This window comes from Erpetoichthys calabaricus, chromosome 10 (assembly GCF_900747795.2).
Source record: "Erpetoichthys calabaricus chromosome 10, fErpCal1.3, whole genome shotgun sequence".
In the NCBI taxonomy this organism is placed as follows: domain Eukaryota; kingdom Metazoa; phylum Chordata; class Cladistia; order Polypteriformes; family Polypteridae; genus Erpetoichthys; species Erpetoichthys calabaricus.
In genome coordinates this window covers 53,132,803-53,157,904 of record NC_041403.2, presented here as the reverse complement: position 1 = coordinate 53,157,904, position 25,102 = coordinate 53,132,803, and the positions used below count along the sequence as shown (strand labels likewise).

The following is a 25,102-nucleotide window of genomic DNA, read 5'->3' as shown; positions in this document are numbered from 1 at the left end:
TATAGATTGTGATATAATTGTCACTTGCTAGTCATTCATGAGTGCAAGTGTACTGGCTATGGCTAAATTTTCAGATCTTGGAACTTATTAGTAAATATTTTTTTCTGTATGGCTGAGAAAGTTGCTTTACATGTATTGTTCCATCATTATACATCTCCTCTGTATGATTTCTGACAGCCAGTCAATGCAGTCTTTTTTTTGCTAGAGCTGCCAATATGCTAGGTTGCCATAGTCTAAATACGAAAGCAGCATTTATTATGTGGCAATTTATGTGCACTGCTTCTGTATAACAGCAGTTATTCCATAGTTTGCAGTCAACATTCTCAATCTTTCATTCAAAATTAAAAAAAAAAAATATTGTAACAAATAAAAACACCCTCTCAAATATATAGCAGAACAACAAAAAAGAACAACCACAGGGAGGCATTATAAAGGTGTACCATTGTTGGTTATGCCTTTACTTTGAGAAGTGAAAGGTGCTACTGTCGAATGTGTTTGTCAGATTTAGCTTTATTTTATTATTCCACTCTTTAAATTCCAACACTACCAACATAAATAAACACCGAAGTCTGAAAACTGTTCAAAAAATAAAACTGACTGTAAAAACTAAGGATATTGTTACATTTCAGTAATACTGGTGATGCATACATTAATATCAACCATTAAAGAATATGAATAATGTAATAAACTTAAATTAACCTAAGCAGAGACAAGAAGCTTAAAATCATAAGCAACAATTGTTGACAAAAACACTATTATTTTTGAGATAATATATTTAAATAAAGGTTTTAAATTTGAATCTTACAAACGAGGAAATGTTAACTAAAAATGCATACATACACACATGTATTCTCAAACCTGCTTAATCGAGTTAAGGATCACGATGGGTTAAGGAGCTATTCTGGTAAAAATGAGGATTAGACAAGAAACAGAGATGAACAGGGCAGCAGTACATTGCATGACACACATACAGACATACATAACAGTTATGTTGTTCAAATATTTTTTGTTTCCACTGGAGAAGGCATGCAGAGCAAAAACATCTGGCTTAGTAAAACAGATACATCTTTCACTTGGTGTTACATAGGGGACAGGTTCAGTGCAGAGATGCAGGTACACCAGTGATAGTGAGTGTTAGATATGCATCAAAGAAAAAGTTCTAGGAGCTGTGCCCACTTCTGACGTCTAGAGAAGCCCCTCTGACATTACTGTAAAAGGAAAGCTTAATTAAAGATGTAGAAGGAGAAGCAGTATGAGCTGTGGGAATGAGATGTGGCTGATGAACAGAAGATGAGAATGACCATGTGGAAAAGTAGAGTATCAAAGAGTAAGTGGAAAATGAATGCTGAGTTTAATGTGGAAGTGATGGGTGACGTGTGGATGTGAAACAGATAAAGGTGGTTTGATCATGTGAAACAAAAGGCAGAGGGTGACTGGGTGAATCAGTGGACAAACAAAGGTGGAGAAGCTGAGGACAGAAAGAGTCCAAAGGCAACATGGTTGGAGGGACAGTGAAATGATACAAAAAGAATGGGTTTCATCTCAGGTGCTTCCTGAAACCACAAAGACTGGAAGTAAAAAACCTGGTGTGTCGGGGCTAAACAGGGTATATTCAGTCAATCAAGAAAATGACTGTTAAAATGGGGATGATGATGATGCATCATCTATAGTATATGACTCAGACTACTGAAAATACAGGCGAGATGCTTTCAAGTTTGCCATTATATTCTGGTGCAATTAATTATGTGAAAAAATAAGTTGTCCTAGTTTACCTATAAGTGCTGAAAGTAATATATTTTCAAAAAGATGCCAAATAAACACATTGTTATGTTTTACCCTTAAATGTATATAAAAGGCAACAACTTTATTTTAAACTGTTGATATTTACCCTATAATTGATTAAATGGCTTGTTGGTGAGTTATCAATAATCTACCTTCTCTTCAAAATCAATTGGTATTCTGAGATATGGCAACCTTCATAGCACACACCAATGCAAAGCAGAAAAGTCATATGATTAATGTTTTATTATTATTATAATAATAATAATTTGCTTGATGTAAGGAAAAAAATTATTATTTAATTAACCAAAGGCATATGCCTAACACAAAAGCAACTGACAAAGTGTTACTTGCCAGCAGCCTGCTATAGTCACAAACCTAGTATTCAGAAACAAGCAATGAGGTAGCTTCAGAAACCTGAACCAGCAACTTGATGCCATCGATGCTATAAGAGGGAGCAAAACAGGCAGGCAGAGTGCTGTTACTTCCTGTTAGTAGAAGGATAAGAACATTTTAATGTGTTATTTTAACTAAAGAGCAATATATTTTTCTAGGTATTTTTATATCAACATGTCTATTTGAGTTGCATTGTTTACAAGTCACCTGGAAGTTGGCATGTAATCATAAAAAGACAGGCACAATCAAGAAAGCTGAATGTATTGAACTTCACATGCAGTTACAGTTAAAAAATGATACTGTGTTGGCCAAACTTGAACATTGCCTCTGAAAGTGAGAGGTTTTCACACTTTGCAGGTATTGTTTAGAGGCTGCATGTTTAATACTGCATGATGGTGATAAGCATCAAATGGGGTGAAAAAAATTGTCGAATGTGAAGCACTGATCCTTACAGTAGTAATAATGATGGATAAATAAACAGATAGATAGACGGACAGAACGTTATTTGTTCCTAGGGAGAAATTTGGCTTTTCACACAAGCTCTTTAAATAAATACATAAACATATTAATAAATAAATACAGACACTGGTCTGAACAAAGAAGGAATATAAAAAGAAACAAAACTTCTGACTTGGCTGTCACAGAGAGGCATTATGCATATCTATTGCTATTGATACAAAGGAGCCCCAGTTAGCATTTCTTTACACACTTCTGCTGAATAATTCAGTGGGTTAAACCATGCAGTGTTAGTGTGTCAGAGAGATAATGTGCATAATTGTTTATAATGCCACTCAGTTCTGTTTCAACTCTATTCTTTGCTACTATTTCCAGGTGGTCCTGACTGTGTCCTATAAACTGAGCTTGCCCTTTTAATTAACTTGTTGATTTGGTGGGCCTCTCTTGAAGTGATATTACCAGCCCAACACACCACAGAGTAGAAAACTGCACTGTCCATCACATAGTTCTAGAAGATGTGAAGGATGTCACATCTCACATAAAGGAACACAGGCTCCTAAAGAAAAAGAGCCTGTTCTGCCCTTTCTTATATATTTCCTCTGTGTTCTGAGACCAGTCCAACCTGTCATAATATGGGCCCCCAAGTACTTGTAGCAATGGACCACCTCTACATTCACTCCTTGAATAGTAAGTGGACACAGAAGCTCTTTGGTACAGTGAAAGTCGATAAACAGTTCATTGGTTTTGTTAATGTTAAGATGCAGACAATCCTTTTTGCACCAAGAAACAAAATTCTCTACCTGACTCATATACTCTGTCTCATTGCCTTTATCAATACACCCAATAAGTTCAGAATAATCAATTATTTATACTCTGAGTACAGGGTAAAAAGAAAAGGAGACAGGACTGTTCCTTGTGGTGCTCCAGTGTTGCTCACATCCTTATCGGAAGTCTTTGAGTCTCAAAAACTGTGGACTACCTGACAGGTAGTCCATTATCTAGGACGTCATAGGCTCATCAACCTGCATATCTCTGAGATTACCTCATAACAGGGATGGCTGGATGGTACTAAAGGCATTGGAGAAATCAAAAAACATAATCCTCACAGTGTTGCCAGTTTTGTCTAGGTGAGAATAATCCTTGTGGAGAAGACAGATAATTGCATCCTCCACTGCAGTGGTTGCAGGTGGTCTACCACAAGAGGACTCAGAGGCGAGGACCATATAGCTCCAATGATTATAGTAACAAATCTTGTACTTCATAAAAAATATTTATATATGTGCATGAAATATTCTACAGTATGAACACAAAAAAGAAAGTTTTTATTTTTACGTAAAAGAAAAGTTGGGATTTATATTTTACCTGATTGTGGGGTCCCATCATGTTGTTAGGATTGTGAGGAGGCGGCTGTGCATGAGGAGAAGGCTGAGAGCCAGGTGGTCCCTATGATGTTAAAAAGCAAAAAGTAAATCAAGCAGAGGAAAGAGAAAGAGTATAACTAAAAACAGTGCAGAAAGAGAGAAAGAAAGCGAATTGAATCAGGCATACCCATAAATAAAACAGGAAGAACAAGAAAGATTTTGGCACATGTTCTAGTAACAAAAGAGCATTCATGCTGCATTTTAATGTAAAACAATTAGTGTTCAAGATCTACATTTAATTTCAGATCAATGTAACAAGAAATGGAAGGATTTCAGGGTAGGTTTAAGAAAGAATATCATTAATAGATTAAGTGTGATCACATTTATTTGCTGAATTGTCTTTTTCTTAATTTTAACTTGTCACTTTATCAGTCATCCAATATATTCTGTTTGTATTTGAAGTGTCTGGAAACATTAGCTAAATAGCAAAATTTATTGAAAAGGAATATGCATAAAAAAGTCAACTTAATAAAAATGGTCCCTAGCTCCCGGTCCACTTTCATAGAACATCTGTAAAAAGTTGTTTTGTTTTAAATGCATCTCACATACAGTTCCATGCAAAATCAAACCAACTAAAGATATTAAGTCATCTGTGATTTAACATAACCAACCTTGATTATAGCCACTCTTACTCTACATAAACCTTAATTATTATCATCAGAATCAGGATGCCAACAAAAAGAGTCAAGAAGCATATAATGCCACAATAAAAGTAAATTCCTCAAGTGATCAGAAATAAAGTATCTTTTTTGTTTATCCTGGAAAGGACTAGAAGGTCACTTCTAATACTCTGGGACTCCACCAAATCACACTAAGAGACATAATTTCACACTATTAAACTGTATTAGATCTCTGTAGAAATAACCAGCCATGCAAAAAGGTACAGTGTAAAATTATCAAGGAGGATCACAAAGGATCTTAAAAAAAATCCAAAGAATTGCAGGTTTAGCAAATATTGGTGTTTATAGCTACACAATCACAAAAACAATGGGAAGAAATGGGCTTCCTTGGAAAGTAGCAATGCAAAAACTGCAATGACCAAGAGGAAAATAAATGCTAGGATGCACCTGGATGTTTCCCAAACCTTTGAGGCAATTAGTCTATGAACAAATGAGACAAAACATTTTGGATAGCATTGTCCTTCCCTTACATCCAGTATAAAACATAGAATTCCAGAGTATGAACATCATACCATCTGTCCAACACAGTAGTGGTAATGTGATGGTGTGAAGTTGCATTGCTGCCACTGAACCTTGTGACTTGCTATAACTAAAGGAACGGTGAATCCCACTCTGTATCAGAACTCCCTGAAGGAGAATGTCTAGTCATCTGTTTATGAGCAGATGGAGAAGCACCAATGGGTCATGCAACAAGACAATAATCCAAGACACAATTCTGTCTCATAATGTGTAAACCATGTATCTGACCAGTCTGAAACATCAACTTGCAAATTGTAATTTGGAATGAACATGGATTATATGGTAGAGCATTTTAACACTACTGGAAACAAGGTATGGGTAGAAAAAGAAAAATATGACATGGTCAATAAAAGTCAATAGAACTCAATCCATCCATGTTTTGACAGACAACATGGAAAGCCAATGAAAATGAGAATAGCACCACACCGAACCAATCATGTGGCTAGAGTAGAGTTGCAGTCACAGCAAGTTAGGTTAACGCACACAGCAGTGAGCGCAGGAGCACAGGACTACAGTAGCTGTAAACACCAATCAATAAATAGATAGACAGATAGATAGATAGATAACTTTATTAATCCCAAGGGGAAATTCACATACTCCAGCAGCAGCATACTAATAAAAAACACATCAGGAGTGGGAGAAAGATAAAAGAGAAAATGACAACAGAAATTATTAACGAAAACTCAAGAAAAATCAGTATTACCAAAGAAGATACCCCAGGCTCAAAACACAAGGCCACTGTTGAAGAGAAAGGTCCAAGAAAGTTGGTAGTATGGAGATATTTTGGCTATTTAAAGTCAGACAAGAAGCAAAAGTAGAATGTACTGCAAATTGTGCCAAAAGCACATCCCCACAAAGACAGATAATACTACTTATCTTTTGTACCATCTGAAGCAGTGACATCCTTTAGATCACACACAATGCAAGACTTTACATTCCCAAACCCAAGCAAATGCTGCACTAATGGGGATTTCTTGTGTCTCCTTTTTTTTTGCCTTGGAGCATAAGATGACCAAAAATTAAGTGAATGTCAATTTTGAATTATGAAACACTATAATATTACTTCATATAACAGAACAGAACATTGTGAAAGGTTTATTAATTTTTTTCAAGACTGTTACAGTGTATCTATTTAATTTAAAAGAGGCAACCAATAAGGTATCATATTGAAATATACTGCAGAATTTAATTAACCCCACTATACTGCAGAATTCAATTAACCCCACTAGGTGGAGTAAAGCACCATTCACCCATGCCCTTATTTTTCATGATTTTTAACCAAAGGCAGCTTCACTAATAAATTGGTGTCTATTTGCCAGATTATTATATTGTTCACGGATTTTGATTACAAAATTAAACTTTTTTTTTTTTTAATGTTTTCTTCCTTTGTTGGTATACATGTTGTATTTTTTCAATGCTAATAAGTAAACTGTATTACTGTCAAAATGTCTATTTCAACTTTTCAAAGAATCATTTATTGCCCATGTAAGAACAACTTTTAAAATTAAACTACAAGGACCTATAAAACAAATTTTGTTATGCCAAAGTTTTTAATTAAAATACTGTTAGAAGCTGTTAAATAGGGACAACTGCATTACTGCACAAACCACATTTTGCAGTGCCTTAACATGGCAGCAAGAAAGCACAGAGTGCCATTCATGTGCTTTAATTGTCAATTGACAGCTAGTTAGTAACAGATTCATCACGTACATAGCATGCAAAAAAGGGAGTAAGTTTAATCTTGCCCCGCTTAGAGTGATAGGAGTCATGCAAAATGATACCGACAGCAAGCAGACAATGTTGTTTTGAAATAATGCATAAGCTGTTCAAATTTTTTATCCAGATTATTTTTTTCATTTTTATAAATAACCTTTGTGCATTAAACCCATGATTAATTAAAATGCGTCTCTTTGCTCCTTTAGAAAAAAAACTTTTCACAAATTCTAGAGTTCTAAAATCATAGAAGAATGTTTTAAAATGTACTTGCTTAATTATAAAACTGTCAATAAAAGTTAAAATTCATAACCATATTGACTTTACCTATATGTGGGCATTTATGGGCAACAACTGCCTTCAAAAATGATTTACCAATAGTCATATTAAAGAGAGTATGGGCATTATTTCTGGAAAAACATTCCCCATATGTTAAAGTTAAAATTGGATAATTTCAGCCACAACACCAGATGAAACATTTGGTAAAAATGCAGCAATCTCTACCACTAAAACAGTCATATGCTCAATAGTGAGTGTAATCATTTGAGGCTATTATTTTTCCACAAAAATGTATTTATTTTGCAGTCAATAATAACTGAACAATCACACTCAATTATGAACCAGTCTGTTGTAGAGGACAGTCTCGAACTTACCTATACTCTTACGCTTACAGATCTAATTTAGAAGTGCTAATTAACTGAATCAAACATACTGAAGGATGAAACTCTATAATCAAAAAAAAATCCACATGTAAATAGGGATAAAATTCAAACTTTATAAATACAGCGACTAGGGATGTATATAATTAGAATTTTATCGATATAGCTATGGATACTTAGCAGACTTATCAATACTACTCTCCATAATATGCTGCAAAAAATAAAGACGTGACACGATGTGAAGGATTCAACAGTTATTTTAATGCAACTTTTTTGTGAAAATAACAAGTTAGTTTCATGAATTCCTGTGATGCTCCTTCACTACCAGAAGCTAAATTTAAAACATTACAAATTACCAAATAACTACAGTCCTTGAGCTTCTCAGAAGCTAACAGAAACAGATTACAAAGAACATAAATACAGGTAGTCCTCAGGTTACGGACATCCGACCTACGACATACGAACCGGGCTGCAGCTGCAACGCATGCACCTCAGTAACTGCTGCTCCGTCATCTTCGACCTGCGGACGGTGCAAGCGGTGGCTGGACGGAGGAGATTTCGCTGCTTGCGCAGTGTAGTGTCCCTCGGGTGGCTCCCGGGATAAGCGGTTTCACTGCCCGCACATCACACACGGCTGCTCCGTTCATTCTAGGTGCGCAGCTGGTAATGCTGCAAGCGGTGATCCGGTTGTGGCTGAACAGGGTGGCGGGGGGTAGCATTGTAGTGTGCCTCGGATGGCTGCGTGTTGAATGGGGGTGGTGGTGTTGCGCACGCTGCAGGCAGCATACTGTAGTGGAGGTGACTGTGAGGTGGGCTGGTGATGAACCGCCCCTCGCTGCCCCCATTCATTCTCAATAGCAAGCCTGCTTGTACTATTATGCACATAGCAGGAAGTTGTCTCTTTGTCAGTACAGGGTGGTCCAGATCTAATTATGCAGATCCAGATCGTTTGGATGACTGATTTATGCAGGTACGATTCCAGTTCAGCATGAAGACGATTCTTCATGTCGTCAGTTCGCACACTTCTCAATGGTCCGGGATTTTTCGGGTGATTTTCTATGTAATAAACTGAATAAGTTATAGCGTAATGAAAATTGCATAATTAGATCTGGACCACCCTATACATTAGACGTGTTGATGACTGGTGCCTTCCTGCTGTGATAGCTGTACAGAAGAGCTCATCTTAACCTTTTGTCTTCACCCTTCAACAATGTCTCTGAAACACAAATCTGATGCAAGTGCTGGTGATACAGTAAAGAAGAGAAAAACCATCACCATTGAAAATAAAGTAGAAATAATAAAAAGGTCAGAAAGAGGTGAAACTCCATCATTCATTGGCAGAGCACTTGGTTACAGTCGGTCAACAATAGCATTTGTTAAAATAATGTACCTGTTCCAACTTACATACAAATTCAACTTAAGTACAAACCTACAGTCCCTATCTCGTATGCAACCCGGGGACTGCCTGTAATGTCCATAAAGTTATGTAAATAGAACAATGTAGAGAAACACATTTCTCCTATATTATTTGGTCCTCTCAAACAAAATGTATCAACAGTTTTTGTTTAAGAAAATGAGTGTGTTGACTTTCTCTGGGAGAATCCAAGATCTCTCCTGAATGATTGTGTGCCCACTTATTGAAGGGGATGATAACTGGGGTTAAGGGTGGTCGTCATCTCCCTTTTTTATAACTGCGAAATACAGTGGCCCCAGAGGTGCAATGCACATATACAAATTCATTCATGCAAAAACAAATTGGACACACAAACACAACTAAGAAAAACTAATCAAAAACCATTAAAACAAACTGAACAGCACACAAACAAAATGATGACTGAACAAAGAAATGAGAAGCATGAAAACAAAAAGAGCAGCACATAATCTAAACTGAAGCAGATACAACTTTGAAAGCTACACGTACATCACAATCCAGTCCAGGCTTTTCAACAAGTGTTGCTGTGGAAACAAGAACCCTGAAAGGTAAAAAGATTTCTTAACTTTTTCAGGTGTTTGTATATACTTTAGCAGAAAAGATAGCATTTGCATAACTTCAAGCACTCCTAACCAAAGCAATGGCAGAGCCAAATTGGGGTTTCATTCTGCAAGCATGGCAGAACTAATTAGATGCCTAGATAGCTGATATAATAGTTTGGTCTAAAATCAGCCAACTAACAAATCACAACAAAACAAAAAACAACAAAACTAACAAAAAATTTGGGCATGGGTCACAGATGATTGCTTTTGTTTAGATGTCCATGTCCTGGAACACTCTAGTGTTGTAGGAGTATTTGCTTGCCGTCACAGTCCCAGCATTACGTTATGGTTTTCTAACAGTCAGTACAGGACTGACAAACTTGTGTGTGTAATACTTTAAATAGACTTCCAGCAGGTATGCAAAAGTTTTATGTCCAATCATTAAAAAATAGCTAAATAGACAGGAGACATTGTGTGTCACTGTACCCCGTAACTGATTTATGGCATACTGCCACCTCGCTTCTCCTTTTCTTTTTTAACCTCTGGCTTTGGTCGACATTTGTGGTGGCATTTAAAACAGTGACCAGACTAAAGTAAGAAGACAGCCATGAAAGACTTTGGCATTTAACATCGAGCTATCATGCAATAAAATGAATGTCTGGCTCTTTTCCTAATTTCTTTCTAAATAAGGTGATATCAAATACTGAAAATGGTTATGACTAAGTATACAGCAAAGTACCTGAATCACTTTGGATCTGGGACCAAACAATCCAAAGTACTATTGCAACAAACTGCCATTGGAGACTCCACAAAGTGAAATAGTTTTCTATTTCATCCACGAATAATACATAGTAATGACACTATTATAGAACCCCTGGGTCTGAACATGAGAGGGACATGCTCCTCCATTGGATGTGTACTGTCCCAAGGAGCGGAAATACCTGGCGATGCCATCTATAAAAGCAGCAAGTACAAGAGACCGCAGGACACAGCACTTTCAACCACATGTTCCCCAACAACTAAAGCTCATTGGTTCTGATGCTTGGCCTCTGGTGGGCATCATATCTGGACCCGGGCCTTGGGTTGGCTTACAGAACTGGGGGAAAGTGTGGCATATGGGTTGCCTCTGACCCTGAATGAGCAAAGTGAGATGGAGCCGTGTGGCGTGTATAAAATGAAGAAGCTAATGGTTTAAGCATTCTGGCTTAAAGCAGCCGATTCTATTTCCCTTCTCTCTCACTCCCAAGTCGTTACAATAGATTTTAGGTTCACACCTAATACTGCAACAGTGTTGATGTGAAAAGTTAATATGGCAAGTTGTATTCCTATACAAACACTACATTGTACATGTTAATACATATCAGTAGCGTGTATACTTAGGAAATAAACACAACGCAAGTATCAAACGTTTTTCAAGGAAGAGGGCTGTTCAGCATTAAGTTATAGCTTCACTACCTATTAAAAATACTGAAACATGTTTGTAATACTTTAAACACTGCTCGGCAGAGAGTGCTCAAAGTTATGCAAATGTTATAATTTCTGCCAAAGTACAGTATACAAAAATACGTGAAAAAGATAAATCTCTTTAACCTTTCAGTGCTCTCGCTTCCAAAACACCACTCATTGAAAAGCTTGCAATGAATCATGATGAACGTTTAGTTTTCAATGTTTTTTCTGCTTCATTTTGGTTTATGTGTTGCCCTTTTTCCTTTCATGCTTCTCGATTTGTTTGTGCATTTGTCATTTTGCTTGTGTGCTGCTTCATTTGCATTTGTTGCTTCTGATTTGTTTTTGTGTACACAAATTTGTATTTGTGTTTTCAGATTTATTTTTGCGTATTCAATTTGTTTTTGCATTCAATTTTTTTGAGTTTTCCAATTTGTTTTTGCATGATGCACTTTAAGTCCACTGTACAGAAAACTAATTCTGTTAATTTACAACCATAATAAACAATGCAAAAACTAACTTACCCCTGGTTGTCAGGACAACTCAGTTCAAAATTAAGGAAACCACCTAGCAGTTAGCGACAGGTGCAATCGCCACAGGTAAGAACAGTCAGAAAGTGGAGATGTCCAAATAATAATTTATTAAAATACAAATCCATGCCACTCATATCTTCAAGAAGTTGTTTACACCAGGGTTAGATAATGATGATTATATAAGTGAAACATACTGTATGTGTGTGTTTGTGTATGTGTGGTTTCCTTTAACAAAGCAGAGAAAGAAAAGTAATATTCTTTTACAACAACTATAATAAATGCAGATAATAACTAAGAACATTAACTAAATACTATATGATAATAATATTGGGAACAAGTTGCAATACACAAAATTTGTACTGTAAAGGATAATAATTAATAAACACTATTTTGTACTTAGAACGTGATGCACATGGCACTTTCATTAAACAAGCTTGAAAGTACTGACGCAGTTTAAAGAATGTGAGGCGCTATTCAGGAACTGTAATGTTTAAGCATAAGTATTACTGGTTACAAAGGTTTAAAACTACAGCTATCTGAAGAAAATATAACAATGATTATGAAATAACATGCAGTAAAATTGCTTAACTATTATTAAATATATGTTAATAATTAATGCAGCTATTTATCCTAATTCAAAGATGGGATTAAGTAGTACTATTCTTTTATGTGAGCAGTTTCTTTCATTCTTTCTCAGCAAAATTGATACTATCCACTCTGGTATTGTTCCAACAGATTATGTACTTCCTGTTGTTAATCATGGCAATGTGTTGGAATCTTTTGATGTTGTTTCACTTTCACAGCTAAAAAGTACTATTGACACACTTAAACTTACCTTCAAGTCCTCTTGTTGCTATTCCATCACCCCTTTTAGTTGAAGCTTTTGATGTTCTGGGTCTATTTTTGTTAGCTATTATCAATGCTTCTATTAGTGATGGGGTTGTGCCCTTATTTTTTAAACATGCAGTGGTGCGACCAGGTCTAAAAAAGGCAGATTCAGATCCCGACGTATTAACTAATTTTTGCCAGACTTCCCAATTGCCATTTCTGGCCAAAATATTACAAAGAATTAGTTATAATCAATTGGTTGATCATCTTAACTTCAATAATTTGAGATCTACCAATCTGGCTTTCAGTGTTTTCATGGTATTGAGGCAGCACTCCTGAAAGTATTTAATGACATATCTCTCATTGCCGACTCATTGGGGCTGCGGTCCTCGTCTTTCTATACCTTTCTTCAGCTTTTGACCGTGAGATCTTGCCGTTGTGGCTTGAACATCTGGTGGGGCTTAATGGGGCTACTCTCAACTAGTTCAGGTCAAATCTTACTGGTAGAGACTTCTCAGTGTCTCTTAATTCCTCTTTCTTGTGTACTGCTCCTATTAAATGTGGTGTTCCTCAGGAATCCATTTTGGATCCTATTTTCTTTTCTATATATCTTCATTCTATAGGAGCTATTTTCAGGAAATGTAATATTTCTTTCCACGTTATGCGGATGATACACGGGTTTATATTCCTGTTTCTAACTATGCAATTAATTGTCTGCACAATTGTCTTTTTGAACCAAGATCCTGGATGGCTGAGAATTTTCTTGATCTCAATCAAAATAAAATGGAAGTGCTGATAGCTGGCCCCCCTGCCAAAGCTCAAATTGGTTTCAATCTTCTGGGCTCTTTTGCCAACTTTGCAAACCTGAAGTCCATAATCTTGGTATAATTTCTGACAGTAACCTCTCTTTTGAGAAACAGATTAACTTTGTAGTCAACAGTTGCTTTTTCCAGCTTCATCTTTTAGCTAAGGTTTAACCTTTTTTTTTTTTTTAATCTCCTAGGGATCTTGAGAAAGCTACTCATGATTTTCTTTTTTCTTGGTTTGATTATTGCAACACACTGTATTCTCTGATCAGCAAATCCCTAAAACGTAGGTTGCAGTTGGTTCAGAATGCTGCTGCCCGTTTTATGGTTGGGGCAAGAAAGTTTGCTTGTTTCTCCAATATTAGGTTCTTTACATTGGTTGTCTATTGGTTTCAGAATTGACTTTAAAGTTTTGTTGCTAGTTTTTAAATCATTACATGAGTATGCCCCTGTCTATTTACCTGAATTGTGTATTTTACACCAACCATCCAGACAGCTTAGATCTACTAGTCAGTTGTCTCTTATGGTCCCCTGTACTAAGTGTAAACCTAAAGGGGATAGGGCTTTTACAGCTGCTGCACCTCATCTGTGGAACTCTTTACCTCATTACATTAAGGAGTCACCTTCAATTGAACTGTTCAAAATGAGATTGAGGAATCATTTCTATTCTCTAGATTTCTTTGACCTTGACTGATACTGATAGGTTCCCTACTCTTAGTCAACTTTTTTTTCTTTAACTCACTGCTGGCTGTATTTAGTTTTTATTGTACTTTATTTCTGTTTATTTTAATTATGTTTATTGTATGTTTTAATGTAAAGCACTTTGGCTACAGCATTACGGATGTTGTTTTAAAGGTGCTCTATAAATAAACTGACATTGACAAATATACAGTATATACACACAGACATTACTTTTACACAATAATGAATCCATATGTTAGTGCTATACGGGATGGACGGGCACCCTGACCAGGAGAGAGAAAGGTTCCTTGCCTGGATAGGAGGCCCCAGGTGGACGAATGGACGGACATCCCAGCCAAGAGAGAGAAAGATTCCTTGCCCAGATGGGAAACCCCAAGTGGATGGACAGGCATCCCGACCAGATATACTTATAATACCTTCCCTGACCAGGGTAAAAGGGAATGGACCGTCTCTTGTGAATAAATTAATGGGAGCAATTATTAAGAAAATGACTGAGTAACACATGTTAAGAATAGGTGCATTAGTAAAGGGTCAGCATGGGTTTTAATGGTGGAAACTATGTTTGACTAATATTTTGAAATTGTGGCATTAACCCAGCAGCAGGAACGGTATCTATTCCTTTGTCCAAGGAGGAACAAGAGGAGTACTGCCAGATCTCTAGAAAATAACCTCCATCTAACTATTAGTGTGCATGTTTCTAATCATAGACCCCAGAAGGGTGGCATGAGAGCCTGCCATCCTCTAGTGGGATCTGTGCTTGCAGTTCGATTGTATTTGCCAGAGAATACACAACTGGCAGCTCTGGCATTGGTGCCCCATTGTCTTCACAGATGAGACCAGGTTCACACTGAGCACATGTGACAGACATGAGAGAGTCTGGAGATATATGGTGAACGTTATGCAGCTTGCAACATCATCCAACATGACCAGTTTGGATGTGGGTTAATGATAACCTGGAGGCATATACCTGGGAGGGTCACACAGACCTCCACATGCTAGGCTACGGTATCCTGACTGCTGTTAGGTGCTGGGAAGAAATACTCAGAACCACTGTCAAACTTTACGCTGGTGCAGTGGGCCTCGAGTTCCTCCTGGTGCAAGGCAATGCCTAGCCTCGTTTGGACAGCATGTGTAGGCAGTTCATGAATAACGAAGGCATTGATGCCAATGACAAGCCCGCATGATCCCCAGACCATAATCCAATTGAGAAAATCAGAGACGTTACATATTGATGCATTCAACGCCACTAAGTAGCGCAACAGACTGTCCAGGAGCTCGATGATGCCCTGATCCAAGTCTGGGAGGAGATCTCACTGGACATCATCTGCCACCTCATAAGAACAATGCTCAGACATTGTTGGTAGTGCATACAGCATTTACTCAGTAAAGATTTTTGGCATGAATATTTTGTTAATTGAGATCCGATATGTGATTTAAGTATTCCCTTAATTTATTTAAGCAGTATATATGACCAAGAAGGTGTATATGATATTTATCCTGGCTTTCATGAAGTGCCACATGAGATCCTTGTGATCAAATTCAAAGGTGCAATTTGTAGGTGGATGCAACATTGGCTTAAACTCGGGAAGCACAGTATTATGTTATAAGATACCTTTTCTGAATTAAGTGAAATTAAAAGTGATGTCCCTTAAGTATCAGTGATGTGACACCCTGCTATTTTTAATATATACAAAGTATCTGCAAATTAATAAGCTGGTTCAGTTTAATTATGACACTTAATTTAGTAGAATGATGACTATCCTAAAGTAAGCAGAATTATTATTGACGGACGTGAATAGAATTCAGAAATGTTGTTAGGTAAAGCATTGACGTAAAAACTATTAAACATAGCAAGTAAAAATATCAGATATAATTAGACAAATGGAGATTTGAAATTTGACAGTACACCTTATGAGAAGGACCCAACTGTTGCTGTGGACTCTTCATTGCCCACATCCAGACCGTGAACAGAGGTACTTAAGAAGGCTAATGGGATGTTAGGTTGTTATATAGCACTGTATGCAGAGTGTAAATAAAGGGAGATTATGCTTAAGCTGTATGATGCACTAGTGACCCTACATATAATAGTGTGTGCAGTTTGGTTTCAACATTACAAAAATGAGTTGAACGTTTTCAGTATAAGCAAACCAAGATTTTAGTGGATGATTAACAGTCATACAAATAATTGCAATATATTATTTTTTTGTGTTAATTTCATTCCACTATTATAGAGTAAATTTAAAAATACACATACATTGTATAAAGAAGAAGAGCCTGTTATTGGCATTGAACATTGGAACATATAAATAAAAATTGCATTTCTGTTTGCCTTTTAGTCTTTGTAAACATAAGTTCTACAGTGCAGGTATGACATAAATAACAACCAATAAACATGGTAACATAATCAAAATAAACAATGTACTATGACCAAAATGGGCCATATCCTTGCCATCCATAATCACAGTCATGCTATTCACTTACTATGCAGATTTTGGGCAAGGAAATCTATTTACCTCACCTGTCTTAACAAATCTTCTTACTGGTGTCACTATGTAGCCAGAAATGCAGAAAATTCTCTCAGAGGAAGAACTTGTTGGACAAATGCACATGTATTTTTACTAACTTTGCCATTAATGGGAATCTTGCTTACTTTTTAAAGTAAGGAGTAACTTAAAAATATACATATTTTCACTTAAGTAAAAATACTTGGGTTACAAAAAAAGAAAAAAAAAACATATGCATTACTATGGAAGATTATTCCCACCCCTTCCAAAAAAAATAAGTAAACAACTATGTTATTTTGCAGAAGTATTGCTTTTTTTTTTTTTTTTGCAAATGTGGTGAAGACTGCTGCCTGAGTAAAGCCTGTAGGGCTACAACAAATAATCTGCATAACTTGGGAGCATGCGTTGATAATCAGTTATTAAAAATGTTTGCCATTAATCACTTTCACTGATTAGCTGATTATGTTATTAGGCCAAGTACATTCTGGCATTCAATGGCGTCACTGCTTCATTCAGTTTTAAAGGCATTTGAAGACTTCTATAGCTTGGGAGCACTTTACGGTCAACGCAAAAAAAAAAAAAAAAAAAAAGGGCAGTGAATTGCAAAATGTGTAACACTGACCACATATTGCATAAGACCACAATGGTGATGCATGAACATTTGGGGTAACATACCATTGCAGGCTCTGTAAAGGAAGAAGATTCACTGTCATCCCAGTAAGTTGAATTTCACTTCAGCATATGTGATACAAATATATGAATGCAATGTTTGCTAAGCTTGGCATAATGACATGACTTTCAGTTAGAAGTTAGGAATAATTCAAGTTAGAGTTCAGCCCTCCACAATGTGTATAAAACACACGCATATGTGACAGAATTTCATGATAGGTGAATAAAAAAATGTATGTCATTAGCAATAGCTAATAAACGTTCAGATTTTCACTTGCCATACTTTTTTTTTGACACAGTAATTTTTCTAAATTACAGTGCTGCATTACATGCTTGCAAACACATTTAACATGTGTTTACAAGAAAATGAATGCAAAGAAATCCAAGTTCCTATCTGAACAGAAAACTTTTTTTTTCCCCCTCAGTCTTGCATGCAAAGAAAATTGAAGACCCCAGCACCATGCACATAGAACAAAGCAGCAAATGCGGGGCGAATCCCACAGCACAACCACTGAAACTGAAAGGAGTATCGCAGAAAAGCGAAAGTTCCAGACTATCTGGCTTTTATACAATCTGGAGACGTGACAATGTGCAAGTACTGTTGCAGCAAGACTAGTTTAGCTGGTAAAATAGATTTTGTGATAGGATCACACAGTTTCAAACATTAGAATTTAACAGCAGGCTAAAACAGTTTGGTGGCTGCAAGCTAATGTGCCAAAAGAATCAGCTATGGTAAAATATGTCCAAGCACAAAAAAAAATTATGCTGCAAAAAGACATGAACTTTCAGTTAAAATAAACTCCACATATTACATAGCAAAGGAAAAACTGAGTTTCACACAAATTAAATCACTTATTTTGCTGCAAAGAAAAATAACCAGGACATTTCATCAACATACAACATCGATGTTCATTGTGATTAACTAATTTGAACCATTACTGCAGACTAAAACAAAAAACAAAAAAAACTAATAAAGTCATGATGGTGCAACAGACTTTTCAGTGGTGGAATATTGTGGTGGTCAGATATTTACATGATGCTTTGCCATTCTGTTTCCCAGAAAAGAAAAAAAACTTTAAATTACATTTTTCATTCTTAAGTGTCTGTTTAATGTGATTCTGCATACATAAGCTACATTGCGAGTTTAGTTAATTTATTAAAAACCTTTGTATTTTTAATGAAATTTTGTGTGTGTGCATTCATTGCACACCCAGAGCCAGACGTGCTACTAAGTGTTTTATTACTATTTATTTTCAATCTATTATTACATAAATGTTTATAAAAAGCTATATTTTGTTCAAAATATGTACAAGTAGTTAATTTCCATCCATCCATTTGCCAACCCGCTGAATCCGAACACAGGGTCACGGGAGTCTGCTGGAGCCAATCCCAGCCAACACAGGGCACAAGGCAGGAACCAATCCCGGGCAGGGTGCCAACCCACCGCAGGATAGTTAATTTCTTTAAAAAATACTTTTCTGAAATTTTTATAAAAACTTCATTCTTGGTGAAAGACTCACTTCAAGTACTTTGTGTGTTTTATTCCAAATGAAAGTAATAAATTTTTTTTTTTTTTTTCAAGAATCCAACTAATCCTCAAAATAATAGTCAGATTAATCAATTGTCAAAATAATCATTAGATGTGGCCCTAAAAGTGTGGTTTATATTTTCTATGTGAAGCTTGTGCAAGGTTAGTGACCAAAGCAATACTTGTATACTTTCGATCAGAGCACTGGTATTTTTTTAGTCCACATACCTAACAATGTCACAGCAGAGGAAGTAAGGCTCTTGTCAGGAAGTCAAGGAAGTAAGACAGTTATGCCAATTATTACAGGCTTTAAGAGGAAAATGAGATGGTAGAGTGTTAGACCCATTAACCAAATGTAGTACAGGGGTTGGGGGTGAGTACAATCTCATCATTGAGTGGTTGACCTACATGATGCTCGTACATATTTTTTGCATGTCTATTTTATGCTTTGATGGCCTACTGCTTCATAGTCGGTCACAAGTAACCAGTTTCTCCTCAAACTTCAATGTCTTTGGAAGCCCAGTGCATGTAAGCAGCAATGTATCGCCACGCCTACTGTCATTTTTGCCACCGGTATGGTCAAAAAGTACTGAACAGAAGTTATAAGTTTACATATTATCCTGCAAGGGCTGAAGGGTAAATTTAATCTGCCCAGTTTGGGGTCACAGGGAGCCAATGATCATCTCAGCAACACTAGGTGTAAAGCAAAAAAAGATGCTATTACAGGGCTCTCAAGTGCTGTGTCTGTGCCTCTCTCTGCTGCTCAGAGGGCTGCTTTTTTATTGCCGGCTTCTCCAGGTATTCTGTCCCCTAAGACAGCTCTTGGTCATCTGTGGAACTTGTTCCTCCCTCAAATCTCGACATAGTTTAGCTATATATTTATAAAACACAAGGGTCAAATTTGGTCATATTTCTTTAATAACTAAATTTTTGTTTTAATTAATGTACAGATTTTATTGCATACAGAATTGCAATTTAGCTACTTTCTTTATTGAACTGCATAATATACTGTATTATTAAAAATGGTATTGAATTTTAATACTTAGTATCATACAAAAGTGTGAAATTTGGTATTGTGACAAACCTAGCTGTCAGACAAAATTCTATCAATGTGAATGACTGCACTTGTCTGGTGCTGTCATGGGAAACTATTCTTTTTGTGTTCATGATAATGGTGCATGGATCTGAAATCTACACACAAGGATCACTTTCAAGGAGTGACAGAAATGCAAATTTGTACCACTTAAACATGTAAAGACAACCTGTTTGTGTGGTTTTGCTGAGAACACTTCTGCCTATTAAATACTGCTTTTTATTATTATTAATAATAGGTTTCCTTTTTATTTTGCACCAGCATGGACTAATTTAATTCAGGGATTACACCACAAGGAGTTTTCTGCTTAATTTGCCTGGCATATTTTTTGGGAACACTTGGAAGTATGTTCTATCCTTAGAGAAAACTATTTTGTGTGTGTGTGCCAGCAAGTTTTAAAGGCATGTGGGAGCCCCACCAGCTAACAGGCTTAGCACACAGCTGACAATTTTGATCATGCCAATATGATTCTACTCCTAAACATAAACTGTTTAGAATACTGACAAGAGTTTGTAACATAATTTAGCTTACCATTAAAGCAAATTCATACATGCATAATACATGAATAATTCTCTGGCAAATTTATCACACCATATCTTCTGTTTTATTAAGCAGATTGATTCTTTTTATTGATAAGACAGTTATATATTGAACAAAAGGTTTGAATATTGATTATGAAATTTGCACCTCTAATTCAGAGACCCAAAGCAGTGGGAAAATGTCATCACCCAATACTTAACTGTTCTACTGGCTCAAAATGGAATACCATTTTTGCAAAAATTAAATGAAAATGGCAATTATGAAAAAATCGCATATAAAGTACAGCAATATACATTTTAAGAGCCAGACTAGATGGATTGGCATCCCAGCTGGGAGACCGTAATGGAAGAAGCACAAGAATGGCGACAACACAACCAGGCCGGGATTAGTCCTCAGTTTCTGTCCCATATGGAATGATCAAATAATGGATGGACGAGTGGATCTTTTGAGCAAATTCCCCAGCACAAGAGGTGGTAGCACTCCCCTGGCAGGGAGCTTACATATGACCCAGAAGAGCTTTCCATATGCAATGCAGTGACATCAGAAGTGGTCCCAAAGGAGCCATTCTCTCTCATACGGCAAAGTTGGGAGACAGACAAAACTAACATGGAGGAGTGGAAGGAGACTGAGCAGCTTTATTAATCACAAAGTATATTGCTGGATTGACCATAAAAGCCTGTGAGTCTCTGGGTAATAAATAATTTTTATTTTCTATGGTTGGTGGAGTTGTGTCATGTTCAGTTGTGCCCCCTTGTTGTCACAATATAAATGAGTCAATACACCGTGGAAAAAAAGATTAATAAAAGTCATTTAATAATTATAAAAAGGCATCTAATTATTATGAAATGCAATGTAATTATTGTATTATTATTACAGACTTTATTTTACAATGGCCTTTTTCACAATTTGACTTTTCCGGACAACACATTTCTAAATGGCTATTTAATTGCTGGTGCTATTTGTTTGAGTAGATCTCTTTTCATGATGGTTTTATCACATGTCAATCAAGACAAAGCCCACCCAGCTTAATCCTTTGCTGTTGATTACTTTTCCCTGACTACAGGCAGTAGGTTACTTGCAATCAAACTGTCAAATAAGCAGAGGCAGTTGAAAGTTGAGATGGTTAGTTTGAAAAGAAAGAGAACGTTAACACATGATTATAACCATTTTACATAAAAGAATGAGTAAAAAGAAATAATATGGTGAACTATGTACAATGTCCACCTCTTCTATGTTCTTTCTGTGGGGGAGCCCTTTACTAAGCTGCACAAGCATTTAAACTGACCAAGACATGCTGTTGCTCCTAGCTTGTGTTGTACCCAGGGCTTGAAGTGGGCTGGTATTGTACCAGTACTTGCCAGTTTGTGCTTTTTGAGCTGCAGCATAGCAGCACATTGCTCTTTGATCCCAAAGGGAACCCACCCAAATTCTCTGGAATATTGCATGTATTTTGCCACCAAGGGCCCCCCATCCCCCATCCAATCTAGCTTGAATTACAATGTATTTTATACCGAATCATGGGGATTAAGAAGAAACTGACAAAATAGGGAGTACTGTGTGTACACATGGAGGGAACATTCTAATCACATCTTTTCTAAGCTTCAACTGACTTTCCTTCATGCACTTCATATCTCATTTTCCATGCAGCATTCCACCCCATCTTTTTTTTCCTGCGTAGAAACAAGTTTTTCTACTGAGAGGATGGGTTGGTTTTACCTGTAAATATGAATATATCAAAATGTACTTTCTTAGTGGATACCTATACTGGCCTAAATGTACTGTTCTATCAAATTTCAGCTCTTCAACCAAGCGGAAAACAGCCTTTTTGTTTATGAGTGAATCTGTCCGTCAATTTGGTGTATATGTGTGTGTGCGTGTGTGTGTGTGTGTGTGTGTGTATATTTTATATACACACACACACACACACACACACACACACACACACACACACACACACACACACATACATACATACACACACACACACACACATACACATATATGCACGCAGAGCATTTATATTAGTGAGACATGCAAGTTAAGATCCTCATTGTGTTGGCTAGGTTAAATCAGTACAGGTGCTGAGCCATGTCAATTGCATTTATACACTTTGATAATTAGCATGAAAAAACTGAACATCTAAAAATATCACGAACTCCAGATATATAGCTGACAGGTAAATAGTTAACACTAAATATATTTAACTTCAGAAAATGAATGTTTAATGGATAAGGTTCTTAACCCTAACCATCTAATTACAAGTCTGAGAGTGGAGAAACTGCCTAAGAAAATACCAACTTTCAACAAGTGTTAATGTTAACTGCTGCCAGCTACAACATGGTTTGTTACCATGAGCAATTTTCTTAATTAACAGACATTAATTAGCCATTTAGCAATTTTGCAAGAGTTTGTTTAGCAGCTTTACCAAACATGAATTCCACTGTGATAATGGTGCTGATTAGAGGGTACCCTAATTAACAGCACAACAGAAGAGTAATTGAAATTACCCAAATTAAAAAGGGAGGGGAAGCTGGTGAAAGCTGATCACATTTGCACCTGCAGTTCTTTTGTAAGGGTGAGAATTGGCTACAATAAATGTACAGTAAGAAAATATAAACTTTAAAATTTGCTCTAAAAAAGGCAAGAAAGAAGAAAAGTTAATTAGTAGGAAAGGCACAGAGATAACTCATCCTTTCTCAAGGGACAAATTAAAGAACAGCAAGATATTTTAACTGAAACAAATAATTAGATAGTGCCACTTCACACTATCATTGAATATTGCATCCTATTTACAGCAACTTAAAGACAGCAAGCCAGCAATAACTCTATAAATAACATGGCAGTTACCCAAAAAGACAAGTTGCGAAAATTAACGTGATACTGTCATGTCTATTCTAAGAAAAGAAGTCACCAGAAATAAAATTAAACCTCATAATTGACAAAACAAATATGTATAAACTAAGTCTTTGCACAAAATAAAAACATCACCAGATAGCTTTAAAGCCAGCAGCTTTTAACATGCTTCTTAATGTGAATACTTTTAGGCATGTATGTTGGCTGTGGAAACACCACTTTATGTACTGCCGTCCCTCAGAAATTTTGGATATTAGCCTCAGAATTCCCAATAATGAATGGTCTGAGAATGAAAAACCCTTTATTAGCAGCCACAAAATGCAATCTCTTAAAGCAACCCTGCCAAGACATCTATTATGGTTTTGGTAGGAAAACCCAATCTTATGACAATGTATTTTTCCTTCTTAATAAAAATCCTGCACATTAATCCATACATCTTCTTCTGTATTGTTCAAAATAGATTTGAGAATTACAAAAATCTTGACAGTGTCTTTTCCCTGGATTAAGATTACGTGAGGACTGTGGTTCCTTCCTGCACTGTTACAGAAGTTTAGCCTGATTTGTTATTTCATTTTTATTTTAATGAATTTGCTCAGGCATACTGCTTATAGCCTGTCTTGCAGCCCTAAATTGGTGCCATGATGGTTTCAGCATGGATTCTCTACTAAACTGAATCTCATTATAAACAACGCACAATATAAAGTACCATTATCCTAGAGCTAGGTCAAATGACTCATGCATGCTGGGTACCCTCACCACATTTTACATATATGTGCATTGTATCTTTTCTTCTCTACCAATGGTTTCTAAATGAAAGCAGGATATTTTTTTATTTTAGGTTCAAAAAGGAATTTTACCTCCCATATGCCTTAAGAAATCTTGGTCCATTTCCTGAACATTACATTTAAATTTTTCTTTAATCAAGCATTTACTCATATTTAAGTCATGGCCCCAAACCACCACAGAAGGGGTCATATAATTTCTAGACTTATTTACTGCTATTTCTGAATGCAAGTGTGAACTCTTATTATGCCACCATTGCATCTGCCTACCACTATTTCTCTGTGGTATCTGAAACTGCACAGGTCTGGTTTTTGATACAATACTCTGTCCATGTCCACCAGCCCTCAATGTCACCATAATAAATAAAATGTCACACAGAGTGGTCGTAATCCAACAGTTGACACAAATCGCGATAATAAATTGGGATCATTTACTATATTTAGTCTAAACAATTAAGATTAAGGAGGCATAACTCTCTCAACCTCAAAGTTATTTTACACTATATCTGCACTTAAGCTGCTGATGTAGTATCAACTGTAAGCAGTGTACTTAGCTGGGGCCTAGTAATCAAAGAAACTAAACACAAGGAATGTGCCATGGTGAGGTCCAGAATTTCAAGAAGGCACAATGAGGAAAAAGCTTACCTGAAAGAATCCTGGAGGAATTGGTCCTCCTGGTAAGCCATCACTGGGAGGAATGTTTCCGAGTACAGGACTTGGAGCTGCTGCTGCACTCTGAGCAAGACAAACACAGAACAAGAAGAAAACAAAAAACAATACACATTAAACATACAGGATATTTTTGGAATGTATATTTACAGACGTTCTTTCGACTAACCATAGGTAAACTATGTATTCTTAAACTACTGGAGAACAATAGCCCCCCCCCCCCCCCCCTTTATTTTCTCTCCTTCACTTCCATATGACCACAATTATTGTTAAAGAAACAAACACATACTTCTAACATATTAAAAAAATACATGTATAATAGCTATATCATTGACGTTGCTCTATTGAAGATCAGAAGTGGTCCGGTTACCTCTTTCATCTTTGTCTAAGTTGTAATTTTTTTACATTTATTGTGCAAGTTTTATTCATGGAACTATATTTTGGAAGTGGATTAAAAAGACATTTGTCATTTAATGCATTATGGAATAACTACTTTTAATTATTGTGTCTATTTTCTTTCACTCTGTTGCTATAATCCACAAGTGGTTTACA

The 25,102-nt window shown here is 36.3% G+C and overlaps 2 protein-coding genes across 16 annotated transcripts in view; one reads left to right on the top strand and one right to left on the bottom strand.

The window, feature by feature from the left end:
• LOC114659024 (single-stranded DNA-binding protein 3) overlaps positions 1 to 25,102 on the bottom strand; it is a 213,538-nt gene that overhangs the window by 61,254 nt on the left and 127,182 nt on the right. For 8 of the 15 annotated variants that reach the window (XM_028811214.2, XM_028811216.2, XM_028811219.2 and 5 more), the window contains exons 5-6: positions 24,527 to 24,616; positions 3,994 to 4,074 (exon numbers count right to left, since the gene is read on the bottom strand). In XM_028811214.2, coding sequence (XP_028667047.1) covers positions 3,994 to 4,074; positions 24,527 to 24,616 — 171 coding nt within the window. The remainder of the gene's footprint in view (positions 1 to 3,993; positions 4,075 to 24,526; positions 24,617 to 25,102) is intronic. The other 7 variants (XM_028811220.2, XM_028811218.2, XM_028811222.2 and 4 more) reach the window with 1 other exon arrangement.
• lrrc42 (leucine rich repeat containing 42) overlaps positions 1 to 25,102 on the top strand; it is a 287,985-nt gene that overhangs the window by 246,681 nt on the left and 16,202 nt on the right. The gene's annotated exons all lie outside the window — the stretch shown is intronic.